The sequence below is a fragment of the Protopterus annectens genome, chromosome 12.part0 (genome assembly GCF_019279795.1).
Source record: "Protopterus annectens isolate FY-2018-M chromosome 12.part0, PAN1.0, whole genome shotgun sequence".
In the NCBI taxonomy this organism is placed as follows: domain Eukaryota; kingdom Metazoa; phylum Chordata; order Ceratodontiformes; family Protopteridae; genus Protopterus; species Protopterus annectens.
Genome location: NC_056746.1, coordinates 846,782,932 through 846,800,477, shown reverse-complemented (window position 1 = coordinate 846,800,477; position 17,546 = coordinate 846,782,932). Strand labels below are relative to the sequence as shown.

The following is a 17,546-nucleotide window of genomic DNA, read 5'->3' as shown; positions in this document are numbered from 1 at the left end:
ATATGTCATATCACACAGCTACTCATTTCCACAAAGTTCAGCTGCTTGACAGTTTTTTTTTTTTTTTGCTTGGGCATGATTACTCAAGTCTGTGTTTGCTTATATGTGCTGCATATTGTAATGATGTATGTGTATTTAAAATGTACATTTTTTGCCCAGTTTAAGACCATAGCATCTCAGAGAAAATGCAAGTTTTTTTTAATTATTATTTTTTTGATGAATGATCACAATTTCTCTGAGCTTGAGTGACCTTACAGTAAAAATATATGAGTTTGCCAAATGGGAAATATATGGGGTTTTCTCCCCTGCAAAATCACAGTAGTAGTGTTTTGTGTATGATCATAACTTACTTTTACTTGCGTACATGTACTTTGTTTGTGTACTCAGGTTAATACATGTCATACCAAAATGAGTGAGGAATTGTTTAGAGGTTTGTAGGTTCAGTAAGATGCTCCAGGCTTTTTGAAGAATGTTAACACAAGTACAATTAAAACACTGTTCACAAGTACAATATGTAACTTTGCTCACTGGTAAAGAGCTGCTCATTCATTAGTACCAAAAACACCAACTCACACATATGACACTAAGTAAGTGCTCAAACTTACAATATCTAACACTTGCTCAGTAATTTAGTGCAGCTGAGATGGCTGCCAATGGAGCAATAAACAAAGCTCTGTATTAGTTGCTTTCTTAAGAAATAGATTTGGCAGATTATTTCAATGCCTCGGGCATTGGTGTCCTAACCACATGGAAGTGGTGAGATTACTATATCCGCAATTCAATATACTGAAAAATTCCCCAACTCAATATTCTGAAAAACTGTAAAAATACTGGCCATAAAATCAGATTCTCTGGAGACAAACGTGGGACCTGTACTTCAGCAACTCACTAAACTTCAATATGGATGCACATACTTTGAAGAACCTGCTCTTCTGGGTCTGCATGTGTTTGCCTGTGTATGCATTAGACAACGAACACAATGTATGCTTTGTATTAACATTCATTTAAAATCAAAAATATTTGTCAAAAAGTGTTTTAATAAAGCAGAGTGATTCTATTCTGTATGTTGTAATCTACTAATTTGTTAAACTATATCATAAAATATAATATTTACTGTAGATGTTTTGAGCTTTAGTCTATCGATCATTCTGCTCAAAGTAACAAATTAACTCATTCCGGAAAAAAGAATACTGGACTTCCATAGATTGTTTCAAATAGTTTTAATGCAGTTCTCCAGTGGTATGTTTTTGTACCAAATTAAAATAACTATTAAAATGTTGGTAGACCCTTAATGAAAAATATAATTGCTGAGCAACAATTACCTGTAATTGCATGGTGTGAAAATGCTTCCACATAAGTCAGATAGTTATGTGGACAGTGCTTTTTCAGCCATTTGCATACATCCTGCTGTGTCCACAATACAACTGGCTTGGTGAGGCTCCCCAGTAAAGGACTCGTGTGGTAAACTCCATAGCAATCATTCAGTCTGGCCTGGCAAAAATAAAAAAAAAAGGTATTAAAAGTTGATGGGAGACATTTATATTCAAATCAGCCAAAACATTTAATAAATTGTGACTGAAAATGGTGCAGTGTTTAGGACCAGTTCATTTATATACGAACTAAAGAAATAAATACATAAATAAATCATTTACAATGTTTTTCATAAATAGAAAAAAGACTGTTACATGAAAATTGTTTGCCTTTGCCTTTACCAGCTAGCTCAGTGCCACTACCCACTTATGTTGTATGGCTTATGCTTATTCTGGTAAACCATGGTGTGAAAGAGTGGCTAAGAGAAAGAGCGTTGGTCTAATTTTGGGAGTTATAGCTTCATACACGTGCTATAAGTTTACTGAGATATACTGAGGGGATGGAAAACAGAAGTTTAAGAAACAAAGAATAGCAGTACAGTAAGCCAATGGAAGGAACACCACAAGGAGAAAAAGCGGTGAAACAGACAGACTTACAGATTGCAGCAGTCTATAAAATGTACTGGATGCATGGTAACAGAGACATTCCAGTCTTCAAACACACACTGACACTACAGAAGAAGGCATTGGGGCCTAGGAAATTAATCTAGGTGCACATTCTGGACAATTGAGCCTTTATTGTCATTAGGATAATCTGAAGAGAATCTGGAAACTTGAGAAAGAAATCTGGAAGGCTGAGATGGTCAAGCACACGTGACAGCAGAATGCTGCTGTGCAGGGTTCACTTTTTCTCATGGAGTGTGGATAAAGAGATGGCATTCACAGATGAAGTATTAGATATGCAATATCCTTGTTCAATGTGTCCAGTAATGTCCTGATCATATCCAATTTCTAGAACAGTAGGTGTGAAGAATTTAGGAACAGAAGTACTAGAGTATGTAATGTGAAACAACAGATGCTGCAGTCAATAAGTTATTTTGCTGCATGTCAAGCTTGTGTGGGAGATGCTAGCAAACAGTCTGATGTGAAGGATGACATCAGTCATTCACAAAATTACAGTGCAAAACACTTGAAATGTGATTCATACTATTATTTTAAAATACTGTTTAACTAATGTCAAGCCCCCCCCCCCACCCCCACCCATGCAGGGGGTTATATCTTTGCATCCCCACTCTAACTATACACCTTTGACGTTGTTGAACCTCCAGGCAAGGAGAAGTCTTCCCCATCCCAAAAGTGACATTATTTAACTAAAGGGTGCTTTGATGAACTATTTGTCATTGTGCAAAGTGATTGCAGAATCAGAAACTGCAAGCATGTTGGAAGTGTTATGCCATGACTAACGTAAGAGTATGAATGTCATTCAACTGCTCTGGTGGCATACAGGGATAAAGCCTTGACTAGGACCCAGATGAATCTGGTTTGATTAGTGGCTCAGGCAATTGATAGAAGTGGGAGAGAAGGATTGGCATACCAGAGTGGATGGGGGGACCTGTAGGTATCTACTGTGTCGATCCCTGGTGGAAGCTGGATAAAGCACATTAGTAGGCATGCTTGAAGAGGGCCACAGGGTGGAGATATGGCTTTGCTGCTGAGGAGATGGGGAGATATGCCACACGTCTCCATTTCAGACCCATCAGTCTAACAAGACTAATACGCAAAGCCATGAAATGAATTATCATGGAAATGATAAACAAAAACATTGATCACTTACAGTTACTGGATCCATCCCAAACTGCCTTTCTTAAGGGAAGGTCATGCCGATATAACATGTTAAACTTCTCTGAGAGGGTCACCCAGGCAAAGGAAGGAGGGTAAAACAATCCATACTGTGTTTCTTGAACTGGCTAAGGCATTTGATGCAATACCACACTAAGGCACTGCTGACAAATTTTCTGAGCTAGGTTTAAATTCTTACATAACTCACAGGACTGATGGCTGCCTCACAGGCAGGACCCAAGAAGTCAGGATTGGTGAGACCACCTCCACCAAGGGACCAGATCACCAGTGGAGTATCTTAGCGCTCCATGTTGGGCCTGCTCCTGTTTCCTACTTCTCAGAAGTTAAGGCTAATGTTCAAGGCCTGTGGATCATAAAGTTCACAGTTGACTGTAAATTGGGAGCTATTAGAGATTCCTCCCAATACACCAATGACTTGCAAGTGGGTTTAACACAGATATACTACTGGTGCCAAAGCCACGGCTTAAAATTCAGTGCCAAAAATGGATTATAATGTCTCTTGGGAAACTGTTAACCCAAGTTAATTATTCCATCCATAAAACACCTCTAATAGTCGACCCAGTGCTAAGGGAACTGGTAACATATGTAGACAGCAGTCTGGCCTTTAACCAACATTTAGCTAAGATAGCAAAATATATCATTCTATGTCACCCAACTTATAGGTAAGAGTATGGCATCCAGGTCAAAAGAAATTATAGTACTACTCTTCTCAGCCCTTATCAGACCTATCATTGAATACAGTGGCCTCTTTGGCATGTACCTAACATGACACTTGCAACAGTTGGAAAGCCTACAAAGATTTATCAGGAGAATTCAGGGCATGAATACCCTGTCCTATACTGATTGCCTAAAGGCTCTGTCTCTGCATTCAGTCTCCTACAGGCTGCTAAGAGGAGATCCTTGCCTGGTTTACAAGGCTTCCTCAGACCCAGCTCTGATGGATCTGCTGCACATGTGCAAAACAAACAGCACCAGAAACACCTGATCCAGGGATCTTAACTTCACTTGTGACATAAACAGAACATGCAGGAGAGACAGATATGTGTGCCGAAGTGTCCTGGTCTGACCCCCATGTCCCTTATGAACAGAGACCATCAGTAAGAAAAATATTAGCTTAACTAACCCCTCCCACAAATCTTTATTACCTCCGTCCTAAGATGCCCCTCCTCCTGAATAGACACCCATTATACTTGGGACCCAAATGGTTTGGAGTGTGTGGCTAAGTTTGTAAGGGCCCTAGTGGCTGTTAGCCTAGTAACAACCTATGAACCTTAAAAAACAAAGTTACTGCTATTTTTCCCCAAATCACACATGCCTGACAAAGGAAATTTCAGTCTTTTCATTGAATAAAACTGTAACTGAAGTAGTCTCTCATACAAACCTTTGTGGAGATGAGTGCCTTAAATTTGATCAGTATGTACAAAATAACATAAAAAGGGCTCACAAAAAATTAGAAATGCTCTACAACACAAAACTACACTTGTCACTACATGCATTCTCCCAGTGCACCCATCCTAACCAACCTTCAGGCTACTGTTAAAATAAGTACCATATCCACAGCTATATTGTTTTTAAGGCATTGAATTGGCTCAGATTGCCTCATCACTTAGATTACATACAGCTTATCTCCACACACAACATTATTCACAAAGCCAGTGACTGTTCTGTTTTTACTCCTATTGTCCATTCCTACCATCCTAATAGACCAGTTTGATTGAATAAGCAACATTTTCTCAGCATATATAAATCCCATAAATCCTCTGGTCTAAGTGTCTTCTCATACTCTATTAATAAAAAATGGAATTCTATCCCTCTGCAAATTAGATCTACGTCTAACCTCTCCAACTTCAAACTACTACTAAAAGACAACTCAGATAAGACTTGGCTCTGCTCTTGCACTACCCTAGCCTGCACTGGTCCCTCCCTCCCTCCTTCTACCCCACCATACTTGTTTCTAATTCCTTCTCTCTGAATATAATCAATTTATTTCTTCAATAAGGGGCGAATACAAATTTACCTATGCTATATTATCTACTCATCTTTGTTCCACACAGTGTACTTAGTGTGTTTAATGTCATCTTAATGAACTGCAACTTGTGAATTCTTTAACTACCAACAATGTTTTTTTAAAGTCTGTTATATCTGTCCAAAAATTTTCACTATGTATGAAAAGGTCCACACTGTATAAACCCAGGTTGATTTCTTTACTTGGTTAATATGTTGTTCTTTTTTATTAGATTTTGTAATAACTGTATTTAACAGTTACCATATTATGTCAATATGGACCTTCTCTTCCTAGGCCTCAGCTGAAAATGAGATAGTATTCCAGCTGGACTTTCCCAGTAAATAAATGTCAAATAAATAAATAAAAGTCAGATGCTGATCATTAACGTTCATAAACTTCTGAAATGACAATAAAATTGCAGTACAGCCTTGCTATACAATAAAAACATCATCAATAAAGAATTTATATAATTTATGACTGAAACAAGGTCAGATATATACAGCACAAGCTGTTACAAATATTATTAGCATTAGGACTGCTGATGTTCCCATGCTTGTACTTTACACCTGTCAATGACAAATATTATTGAGTACAAAATTGTTTAGGTTTTAAAACAACATCCATCAGTTTGAGATAAAGTACTATCCTTTTCCTCATTTAATAAACACGTATAATTTCTTGATGTTCTGTCCACAGATGTAATTGTTCCCCAAACTTTAAATCTTACTGAGCATAAATATTGTAAAATGACTGTCATCTTTAATATAAATATGATCTGTTTGCCTATAAAAGGAAAAAAAAACAGTCTCAGCAGAGATGACCATAGGCAAAATGAATTCAAAGATGAAGGCCTCAGCAATGCCTCTCATGCACACCACTATGACACAACCCTTGATTTCTGGTGTCCCTAGAGGCACCACCAATTTTCTGGCGTTACCATTCCCAGCTGCCTAGTGTAGCTTCTACTTCCCAGGACTCTTTTTCCTTACTAAATTTCAATACACATGGATTTTTGCACACCCACCTTAGCTCTAGTCACTGTCTGTTTTTTTGTTCTACATGACCACCCCTTCTCCTTCAGACAAGATGTATTCTGTCACATTATTGAACAGCACTGGATGCCTGTAAGAGAGCAAAGTGTCTCCTTTAAAGCTTCTGGGTGACTGGAGGTGCATTTCAGTTCTGCTCATTGTTTATGAAACAGTACGTATTATCATGGAACTTATAAAGAAAGACACTGGCAACCTTCAAACACTGGACCCCACCCAGTATGGGTTCGTGAAGAGCCAATCTTGTCTCCTGAACCTGATTGACTTCTTTGAATCAGTCTCCATAGCTGTGGACAAGGGTAAGGTGGTCCACACAGCCTATATGGACCTCGCCAAGGCCTTTGACACCATCCTCCATTCTGGAATCACAGATAAACTTACTAAGCTGGGCATTAATCTCTACGTCATGAGATGGGGTGCTAACTGGCTTACTGACAGAATCCACACTGTAAAAGTAGCTGTCTCCAAATCCAGCTCCAGACAAGTGACAAGTGAAGCATCTCAGGGTAAACTCCTGGGACCGCTCTTGTTTGGCATCTACTTCTTTGAAGTACAGGCCAACACTAAGGGACTCTGGCTAACAAAGTCTGCAGATGACTGCAAACTAGGAGCCATCATTGAATCCACAAATGATGTGGATATTCTACAAAAGGGCCTTACAGAAACAGATGCTTGGTGCCAAAGCTATGGGCTCAAGCTCAATGCCAAGAAATGTATAGTTATCCCCTTTGGGAAAAAACATGTACCCATGAATTACCATATAGGTGGCAATACACTAAACACCGAAAGTGTGACAACAGACTTAGGGACACAGGTGGAAAATGGTCTCACCTTCAGATAACCACATCACCACAGCAGTCAGGAAATCTTTCTATGTAGCACACCTCATCACTAAGGGTTTTTCATCCAGAAAAAAGGAGGTCATTTTCCCACTGTACTCATCCCTAATACAACGCCCCATTTGGTATGTACCTCTCAAGACATCTGCAACAATACCTCACTAAAGGAATCACAGGCCTAAAGCAGATGCCCTATGCTGACCGTCTAAACACACTCCAGCTATACTCTGTCGCATATCGTCTACTAAGAGGTGATCTCTGCTTAACATACAAGATCATGTCAAACCCAGAGCTGTTGGACATGCTAGACTTAAAGAAATACCAATCCCTCAGAGACACATTCTCCAGGGATCTAAACCTTGTCATCACAATGAACAAAACACCCTGGAGGGATAGATTACTGACGCAGAGACTCCCCAGACTCTGGAATAGACTGCCCATACATATCAAGCAGAGCGCCTCTTTGGCCCTCTTCAAAAGGAACCTTGATGATTGGATGGGAGATAAGAAATTCACCCAGGGGATCATGTCAGTCGCGCTGCTAGACAGGGGTCCAGGGAAGTAAATATTGTGGGAAGAAATAGCCAGGGAATTGTTATGGCTCGGTTTGTATAGGCCCTAGGGCCGATAGCCTAGTACCAACCTATGAACCTCTGAACAAAGCATATCACAGCTTTTACAGCTATTGACAATTCATACTCTTCCACATTTTTTAGTGAGATCATACTGGGGCAGCTAAAACATCATGTGTATCACAAAGATCTATGAAAAGGTCTTCAAAACTGAAAATGGGTTCAAAGGAATTCACTTCTTATGTTTCATTCAAAGTGATTTTCCTGGAACTCATTTCTAAAACACATGACAATCTGGTGATTACTAATGACCCAGTCATAACACTTTGCATTTTTCAAGTGAAGTAGATTTGCTGTGTTCAGAAACATATTTATTAAGTTACTGCTTCTTGCTCATTTTTCACAGTGTTAATGGAAAGCTACTAGTTTGTGTGTGTGTGTGTGTGTGTGTGTGTGTGTGTGTGTGTGTGTGTGTGTGTGTGTGTGTGTGTGTGTGTGTGTGTGTGTGTGTGTGTGTGTGTGTGTGTGTGTGTGTGTGTGTGTGTGTGTGTGTGTGTGTGTGTGTGTGTGTGTGTGTGTGTGTGTGCACGCATGTGTGAGTGCCTAGGACAGATGAGGGCCTAGAGTAGCTGAGTGAGGCTAAGTATCTTACAACCATTGATCCCCAGACTAATGGTCTTGTTGAGAGGTTAAACTCTGCAATCATGTCCATGCTATGGGCATTTGCAGATCAGTTTAAGAAGGAGTGGGACAAATATTTGCCCCATTTGTTGTTTGCTTACAGAGAGATTCCCCAGGAATCCACAGGTTTTTCACCCTTTGAGTTGCTGTATGAGCATAGGGTGAGTGGACCTCTAGATTTAATTCGAGATGAGTGGGAAGGTGAGTGTGAGTCTCACAAGGGGTCTGTTGTGGCATATGTCCTAAACCTTAGGACAAGCACAGGGAACTCATGGGCTTGGCCCAGAAGAGCCTGGCAGAAGCCCAACAGAAAAAGGTGTGGTATGACAAGAATGCTCGAGCTAGAGAGTATGTTGTGGGGCAGCAGGTAATGGTTCTCATTCCTGTCAGACACAAGAAACTACAAGCACCTTGGGAGGGACCCTACAAGGTGGTAAGAAAGGTAAGTGATGTTAACTACATGGTGGAACTGCTAGACAGAAGGTAGGAGCAAAAATTGTACCATGTTAACATTTGGGGTCTTGTATCCACTTGGTGCTGCACCAGGTGGGTGCACCCTGGTTTCCCAGTGACCATGCCCCCAAAACCTTACCATGATAGGGAGGCCCTTGTGCTGAGCATGTGCAGTGGATTGTAGGAGGAGTATGAGGGAGATCTTGGGACTGATCTCCTCAGTGCAGCTCGGGCTGACACCTCAGTGGAAGGGGTAGCAATGTCTCAGCAGCTATCTCCTACCCAGGTTCAAGAAATCCGAGCAGTGTTGCAGGAATTTGGGGGAATAGTCACTGGAAAACCAGGGTGCACCCACCTGGAGAGGCACCAAGTGGATACAAGACCCCAAAGGCCTATTAGGCAGGCCCCTTATAGGGTGCCTGAGAAAGTCAGACAGACTCTGAGGGAAGAAGTATAGGAGATGTTGGAACTAGGGGTGATTCAAGAGTCCAAGAGTCCCTGGGCCACCCCAGTGGTGTTGGTGCCAAAGATGGATGGCAGCACCAGGTTCTCTGTGGACTATAGGAAATTAAATAGTCACACAGAGTTGGATGCTCACCCCATGCCTAGGACAGATGAGGCCCTAGAGTAGCTGGGTGGGGCTAAGTATCTTACAACCATTGATCTTACCAAGGGTTATTGGCAGGTGCCATTGACTCCCAGTGCTAGAGAGAAGTCAGCCTTTGTGACTCCTTTTGGCTTGTATGAGTTCACAAAGATGCCGTTTGGGATGAAGAATGCCCCATCGACTTTCCAGAGGCTGGTAGATAATATCCTAGCAGGAGCAGGAGGGTTTGCCCTTGCTTACCTAGATTATATTGCCATCTACAGCCATTCCTGGCCAGAGCACCTTCAGCATGTCAGGGAGGTGCTGGGCAGACTACAGAGGGCAGGGTTGACCATTATGCCGAGCAAATGTCAGGTGGATAAGGCAGAGGTTGCCTACCGAGGACATAGAGTGGGGAGTTGTAAGGTAAAGCCAGAACTTGCCAAAGTGGAAGCTAATCAGGCATGGCCTGCACCTGTTACTAAAAAGCAGGTGACGGCATTTGTAGGGACAGCATGGTACTACAGCAAGTTTGTCCCCAGTTATAGTACTACAGCTGCTCCCCTCACAGACCTGACAAGGAATAACTGGCCAGATAAGGTAGTGTGGACTCCAGCATGTGAGCAGGCACTCCAGAAGCTTAAAGAAGCTTTGGGAGGACCCCATGTGTTAGCCAGTCCAGACTACAGCAAAGAATTTGTTGTACAGGTGGATGCTTCGAACTATGGGGTGGGGGCTGTACTTAGCCAGATTTCTTCAGAGGGAGAAGAGCACCCAGTGGTTTACCTCAGTCAGGCTTCAACCCAGGGAGGAATGCTATGCAGTTGTAGAAAAGGAATGTCTAGCCATAGTGTGGGCCCTGCAGAAACTTCAGCCTTATCTGTATGGAAGAAAATTCACTGTTATGACAGATCACAACCCTCTAACATGGTTAAACAGAGCCAGTCAGCAAAATGCCAAGTTGCTAAGATGGAGCCTGGGGTTGCAAGCATATGATATGTCAGTGCAGCACCGCAGTGGGAGTAGCAATGCCAATGCAGATGGGCTCTCAAGACAGGGAATGGGGTGAGGTACACTCAGATAGACCTAACCCTCTCAAGTGGAGTTTCTCAAGGGTAACTTGAAAAATTAGCTTGAGTTCTCCTGGGGGAGAATTAATATGTGAGGATAGCCCAACCACTGCCACCAATTAATATGTGAGGTGGATATCCCAACCACTGCCACCAATTAATATGTGATGCCCGTGCCCTGGCCCAGCAACCAAGCAGCCTCAATTCTCACCACTAACACCAGAGAGGGTGTCTCATATATGAGGAAAGGATAACAAATATGCACAATAAATTGCAATTTCTCTTAAGAGCACACAGAGATCACAGTCAGTCCAGGGCTGGTTGTTCCCTTGTTCCCCAGGTCCCCAATAAGACTCCCAACTGGCACAGCTATAAGGTCCAGATCGCAGTCTAGCTGGGCAAGCTAAAATCTCCAGCACCCTCTCTTTCCAACCAGTGCTTCATGTCCCTGCCTAAATAGCTGACACACACACTTTGAGATAAGAGTTTACGCAACCACACAGACACTTCTCGGGAAGGCTGACACAGGTTCTCCAGCTGTGCCCCCTTTTACCCAGACCATACAGTAGTAATTACTGCCACCACCCAGCTAATATTTAGGCCCTTAAAAGGGTGTCCAATTATTACTGTGAAATATTATTATCCAATTGGTAGTATAGCCCAGGGCTAAAGCTATAGGAGTGGCTTTGTACAATTTTACCAAAGGCGTACAAGTACTTTAAACAGCTTAAATTATCTCTACACAAACCAGCCACAGTTAAAAGGTTTTAAAATATTTAATAATAAATAATTAAAACCACAAGACAATACTTTATACTACACAGTCAGTGCTAGTCAAGAGAGTTCAGAGATCACACAGAAATACTTAAAATAAATCAGTAGTACAGTTTTGACATCACAGAAAACCACTTAGTCTAAACTTTCTAATTCCTAGCTATTGCTACAAGAAAACACACTTCTAAAATAATTTACCTATAGAGCAACAGGCAGTGCTGTGAGTTGGATAGTCAGACAAAAATGCTTACTAATCTCTGGTTCTCACTGTTTAAATTGCTATTGCAGTTCTGATAAACATTACATCATCTTTTTACAATTTCCTGGTGTTCTCAGGCTGACAGAAACTGTATTTACAGTCTTTTACACTTAGAGCAATAAAGGACATTCCACTTGTAAATTCTGGTCATTAACTTTAGCCTTAAAACAATAGGCAGGATGCTTACTCCAGACTCATTGACTCCAAATTCTAACTTCAAAGGAACAGACATAAAGTAATTTTAATTTCAAAGGACCAACAAGAAATGCTTGACTTAGCTTTTTTTACATCAGAAGGCAATGTTACCACATTGTTTTAAGCTCAACATTTCACAGTATTTACAAATGATAGAATTATGTACCAAAGTCTATTTGACCAGGCTGGCAGCCTTCACCCATCTCTACCAGTCTTCACAAAGGTACTCATCAATATACCTCTGCTTTCAGGGATAAAGCTCTGACTGTGGAGCAGGTGATCCAATTTCAATTAGAGCTTTGAGTGCCCAAAGGAGTTGGCCAAGGAGGATAGAAGTGAGTGGTCTCTGCTGTCTCACCCTTCTAGGATGAGAGTGAGTGGTCCCTCGTGGCTCATCTTCCCAAGAGGGTTGAGTGGTCTCTGTTGGCTAATGCATCCTGGGGAGATGATTAGTTTTGCTTGCTTGCCACATATCTGAAACCCAGCCATAATGCTATTACAGTCAGTGGAGTCTCAGCCTGCTAACGTGTCTGAATGTTTTCAGACTCATAAGCTGAGGGGAACTCAGCATGTGGCGACAAACTTCCTCACAAGGAGCAGTAATAGCAAAGCTTGGAAGAACTGCTGAGTAGAGAGTTGGTGGTTCTAGGAAAACAGGGTAAAACACCCCAAAGGTCCAGCAAGCTGGCCCACCCCTATCACCTGACTCTTGCAGGGGGAATGAAGGGCTGATCAGGATTTCCAGGATATGTAGGTCTCTAGCCTAGCCCAGGAATGCCAAAATGCCCATTCTTCTCCAGAATCAAATGGCCAAATGGGTACAAGAGGAGGCAGAGCCATCAAATGAGCTTTTGCTCTGTTAGTTCACTAGGACAGGAGAAGGGAGAGCCACCGCTATGCATGGCTTCTATAACATTCTTCATCTTTCTGATGTGCTGGGTACCATAGATTGTACGCATTTAGCAATGAAAGTCCTGTTTGGCCCCAGTTTTAGATGCATGCTGACAGGAAATGTTATCATCCCCTTAATTACCAGATAGGCTGCAATACCAATGGGGATTATCATCAGAGTGTGCGTGCATGTGTGTGTGTGACTGTGTGTGTGTGTGTGTGTGTGTGTGTGTGTGTGTGTGTGTGTGTGTGTGTGTGTGTGTGTGTGTGTGTGTATGTGTGTACATGTGTATAATGTTTTGAAGGTTCCCATGATTTCCATATCTGGCACATATCTCATCTCTACTGCCACTTCCAGTGAGGTGACTTCCCAGAGGGCAATTTGGTTATAAGTGCAGGCTTGATGTGAAAAGTACAGGTTTGCCAACATAAAAATTGCGTGCACATAGCTACTAACTCCCCTACCATTTTTTGTTTTTGTTTGTTTTTTAATGTTGACAGTGATGATGCTAAATGAATGGGATGGGGTGCCACTGCTTGACCTGGACTTGGATGCCATTACTGAGGAGAGCTGCCAAAGTTTATGACAGGATGTAGGTGCCACTGCAAGACCTGAATTTGGATGGAGATCCTTGTGCATGCCCACAACAAGGAGTTTCAGGGCATCTGACAGTTCCTAATGAAGGTAATGAACAGCACCATCATGACTACAATGAAGCGACCACATTCTCACTTATATAGTTAAGCAAAAAGCCATTAATTCCCAACAACCCTTACTCATAAAAGTTAGAAACAAAAAAGACTTTGACCTTACCAGAGGATATGTACCCAAAGAGTGGCGTACAGCAACAGTGGTCCCTCTCCACAAAGGTGGTGCCTCAACGGATCCTGGAAACTATCGCCCCATAAGCCTGACTAGCTTGGCCTGCAAAGCTATGTAATGGATCATCGTGGACCTTATAAAAAAAGATATTGGGGACCTACAGACACTGGATCCTACCCAGTTTGGCTTTGTTAAGGGCATATCCTGCCTCTTAAACCTGGTCGATTTCTTTGAAACAGTCACCAAGGCCATTGACGAGGGGAAGGTGGTCCACACAGCCTACCTGGACCTCGCAAAAGCCTTCGATACAATACCCCACTCGGGCATTATAGATAAGCTCACCAGCTTAAATATAAACCCCTATGTCACTAGATGGGTTGCAAACTGGCTCAAGGACAGAACCCTCATGGTTAGAATTGCTGGAGCCATGTCAGACTCCAAACCAGTTACACGTGGCGTCCCACAAGGCTCAGTCCTGGGACTTCTCCTGTTCGGTATATATTTCTCGGAGGTACAGGCCAACACAGAAGGACTGTGGCTGACTAAGTTCGCAGATGACTGCAAACTGGGCGCTATAATTGACTCTCCATCCAACACAAGCATCCTCCAAAAGGGCCTCAGAGAAACAGACAACTGGTGCCGGAGCCATGGCCTCAAGCTAAATGCCAAAAAGTGTATAGTCATCCCCTTTGGCAAAAACAAAGTGCCCACAAATTACCACATAGGTGGTAATCCATTAAGTACAGAAGAAGTAATTAAGAACCTGGGGACCCAAGTTGATAGCAATCTCTCATTTGACAACCACATGGCCAAAGTGGTTAGAAAAACATTTTATATAGCCCACCTAATCATGAAGGGATTCACATCTAGATCAGGGGAGGTCATCATGCCTCTTTACTCATCCCTCATCAGGCCCATAATTGAGTACAATGCCCCTTTTGGGATGTACCTTACCAGACACCTGCAGCAACTGGAAAGACCCCAAAAGTACCTCACCAAGAGGATCAAAGGGCTCAAACAGATACCATATGCTGCCCAGTTAAAGAAACTCCAGCTCTACTCAGTGGCATACCGCCTGCTCAGAGGTGATCTGTGCCTGATGTATAAAGCCATGTCCAACCCGGAATTAATGGACATGCTGCACCTCAGAAAATCCAAATCCCATCGAGCTACGCTCGAGACTTGAACCTCAGTACTGAAATAAATAGGACATGCTGGAGGGACAGATTCATAACCCAGAGGCTCCCTTCACTCTGGAATAAAATCCCAGTCCAGGTTAGGCAGAGTCCCTCATTGACTCTCTTCAAGAGGAATCTTGATGAGTAGATGGGTGATCGTAGGTTTACCCCGGGAATCACTTCTGTGTCACTGTTAGACAGAGGCACAGTATACTAACCTCGAAAAAGGGCATAGCAAAATTAATTTAAAATGGGTGGCGAAAGCCAAACCCACTCTGGCTAGGCTTATAAATGCCCTAGGGCAGATAGCCTAGTATGAACCTATGAACCTATGAACCTGCCAAATTCCAACAGGAACTTAACTCCTGTAACTGGTCTATTCTAAAATGCCTCCCCTTAGAGGAGGCGGTTGCATATTTTAATAACAAATTTCTTGAAATCCTTGATTTGCATGCACCTGCCCGTTCAAAGAGAACAAAAGCAAAAACTGCACCATGGCTTTCTAAATAGTCTAGACTAAACATTACCAGTAGAAACAAATTTTGGGCTCTATGGCACTCTACTAAAGACCCCCAAGATCATGTTAAATACAGGCAAGCTAGGAATGAAACTAAAAATCCATTTTACAAGACAAAAAACAATACTACTGTAATTTACAAACAGCAAACCAGAAGAATCCTCAGAAGTTCTGGGCAGGTTTGAATAATCTACTTCATCCTGGAAAAACTTCTACCCCTAACCCCACTGCTACCATTGATAACCCCCCCCCCCGAGGATGTTTCAGATAGTTTTAACCATTTCTTTACTGAGACAATTCAACCCTAGCTAGCCAGTTACCTCCTAGCTCCCCTGGCCCTGACAGCACCATCCCCATGAGCCTACTCTTGTTCAGCTTCCAACCACTGTCCATGTCACTTATCCGTACCTTGATCAAAAAATTAAAACTCACCACAGTCTCAGCTGATCAACTCCCCACAGTGTACCTTCAAAAATCAGCTGATGCTATTGCCTACCCAGTTGTTGTTGTCGTTGTCTTTCGGATTTTCCCGGTTAGGGGTTGCCACAGCAGAACTCCGGTCCTCTAATGATTGGCAGTAGATTTTCACGAACGCTGAAGTGCCAGCTTGACGTCCAACCTTCAACGAAGGCACGCCCATTTATGCATGTCTTTCGAATGCCACCCAACTACAGGGAGGACATGCAGACTCCACAAAGTAGGCACTCCCCGCACTCCAGCCGAGAACCCAGTATCAATACTAATTAATCGTACCATAGCAGAGGCTAAAATTCCCACCATTTGGAAAACATCCTATGTAATCCCACTACATAAAGGAGGCTCCTCCACTGAATTCTCCAGTTATAGACCAATAGCTATACTTTCTCCACTTGCAAAGATTATGGAGAAACGTATACACAAACAACTCATGCACCACCTAATCCAGAATCACCTCATGGCAGATACCCAACACGGCTTCCGTCCATGCCACAGCACTACTTCAGGCCTACTAGCTTTTACCAATATCATATACAATAACCATAACAATAATCACATATCCTCAGCCCTCTTCTTGGATCTTTCCAAGGCATTTGACATGGTTGACCACCAACTTCTGATTCACACCCTGCAAACTTTCTGTCTAGATTCTAAAGCTCTTCAATGGTTTAAATCTTACCTCAATGGGAGGCAGCAGGCTGTTCTTTGGCAGAACAAGCTCTCTAACCTACTACCTAACACCCCTGGAGTACCACAAAGCTCCATACTAGGGCCCTTACTGTTTTCCATCTTTATCAATGACTTGTATACTGTCATCCCAAATGTCAGCTGTATCCAATATGCTGACGACTCCACGCAGATTTGCTCAGCTACAACTCCTACAGATTTATGGTCTGCTACCCAGTCCACCTTTAATACTATAGAAAACTGGATCTCTGAATGTCGATTGATACTAAATCCCAAAAAAACTAAAATGCTGTTATTCTCACCAACACAAAGGTCTGCTGATTTTACCTTTACCATAAATGCAAATGATGGCACAATAATCTCCCCTGACCCCTCTACAAAACTATTAGGTGTCATTATTGATAATAACCTAAAATTCAACCTACATGTAAACCAATCGATCAAAACCATCAATAAAAAACTAGCGTCGCTTTACAGAATAAAAGCCTTCCTCACCCCTCCAGCCAAAATTGCCATAGCTCGCTCTCACCTACTTTCAACACTTCTATATGCATCCCCCCTACTCTCTAATCTAAACAAGACTGTACTTAATAAACTCTTAACCTGTTATAATCACATTGCCAGGTTTGCCACTGGCCTGCCTTTTAGGACACACCACTGCATCAGTCTTAACCAGCTTGGGTGGCTTGAACTACCCAGCCTAATCCAATACAACCTACTGATTATGACTAATAAAATCCTTTATAATCCGGATAATACTCCGGCACTTAAAAATCTTATCACCCCCTATAACAATCCACGACTGCTTCAATCCTTGAACAGACTACTAATTCAGACAATCAAAATTAACAATGCAGCTGGTGATTCCCTCTTTGCAAACTCTGCAGGCAGAGCCTGGAATTCACTTCCAGCTGATATTACTTTCCTCTCCTCCCTAGGCCAATTTAAAACTAGACTCAAACAACATCTGGCACTAAACTGGCTTTGCCACTGCAACAAGCCTGGCTAACTCTCATCATGAATGTGAAAAATCTATTAATCAGATTACTGTTAAACTTATCCCTGACTGTCACCAGGAAGTAACTCTAACCTGTTGAACTTGTCTATTCACGTTTGCGTATGTATGCTTTGTCTATACCATATTTGTAATATGTTTTCATTGTTTTTATTGTATCTGCTTACCTTGGAGCTTTTCTCCCCTGGCCTCCGCTGAAAATGGACATGAATCCAGTCAGACTACCCTGGTCAACAAATGTAAAATAAAAATAAAATAAATAAAATTCACTCACCATAGCCAATGCAGGCTGAGTGTCAGCAGAC

At 42.1% G+C, this 17,546-nt stretch overlaps 1 protein-coding gene across 1 annotated transcript in view; it reads right to left on the bottom strand.

Annotated features, from left to right (window-relative positions):
• Positions 1 to 17,546, bottom strand: part of SAMD10 (sterile alpha motif domain containing 10) — a 1,883,599-nt gene that overhangs the window by 643,686 nt on the left and 1,222,367 nt on the right. Inside the window, exon 3 of the mRNA XM_044089888.1 lies at positions 1,323 to 1,491. Coding sequence (XP_043945823.1) covers positions 1,323 to 1,491 — 169 coding nt within the window. The remainder of the gene's footprint in view (positions 1 to 1,322; positions 1,492 to 17,546) is intronic.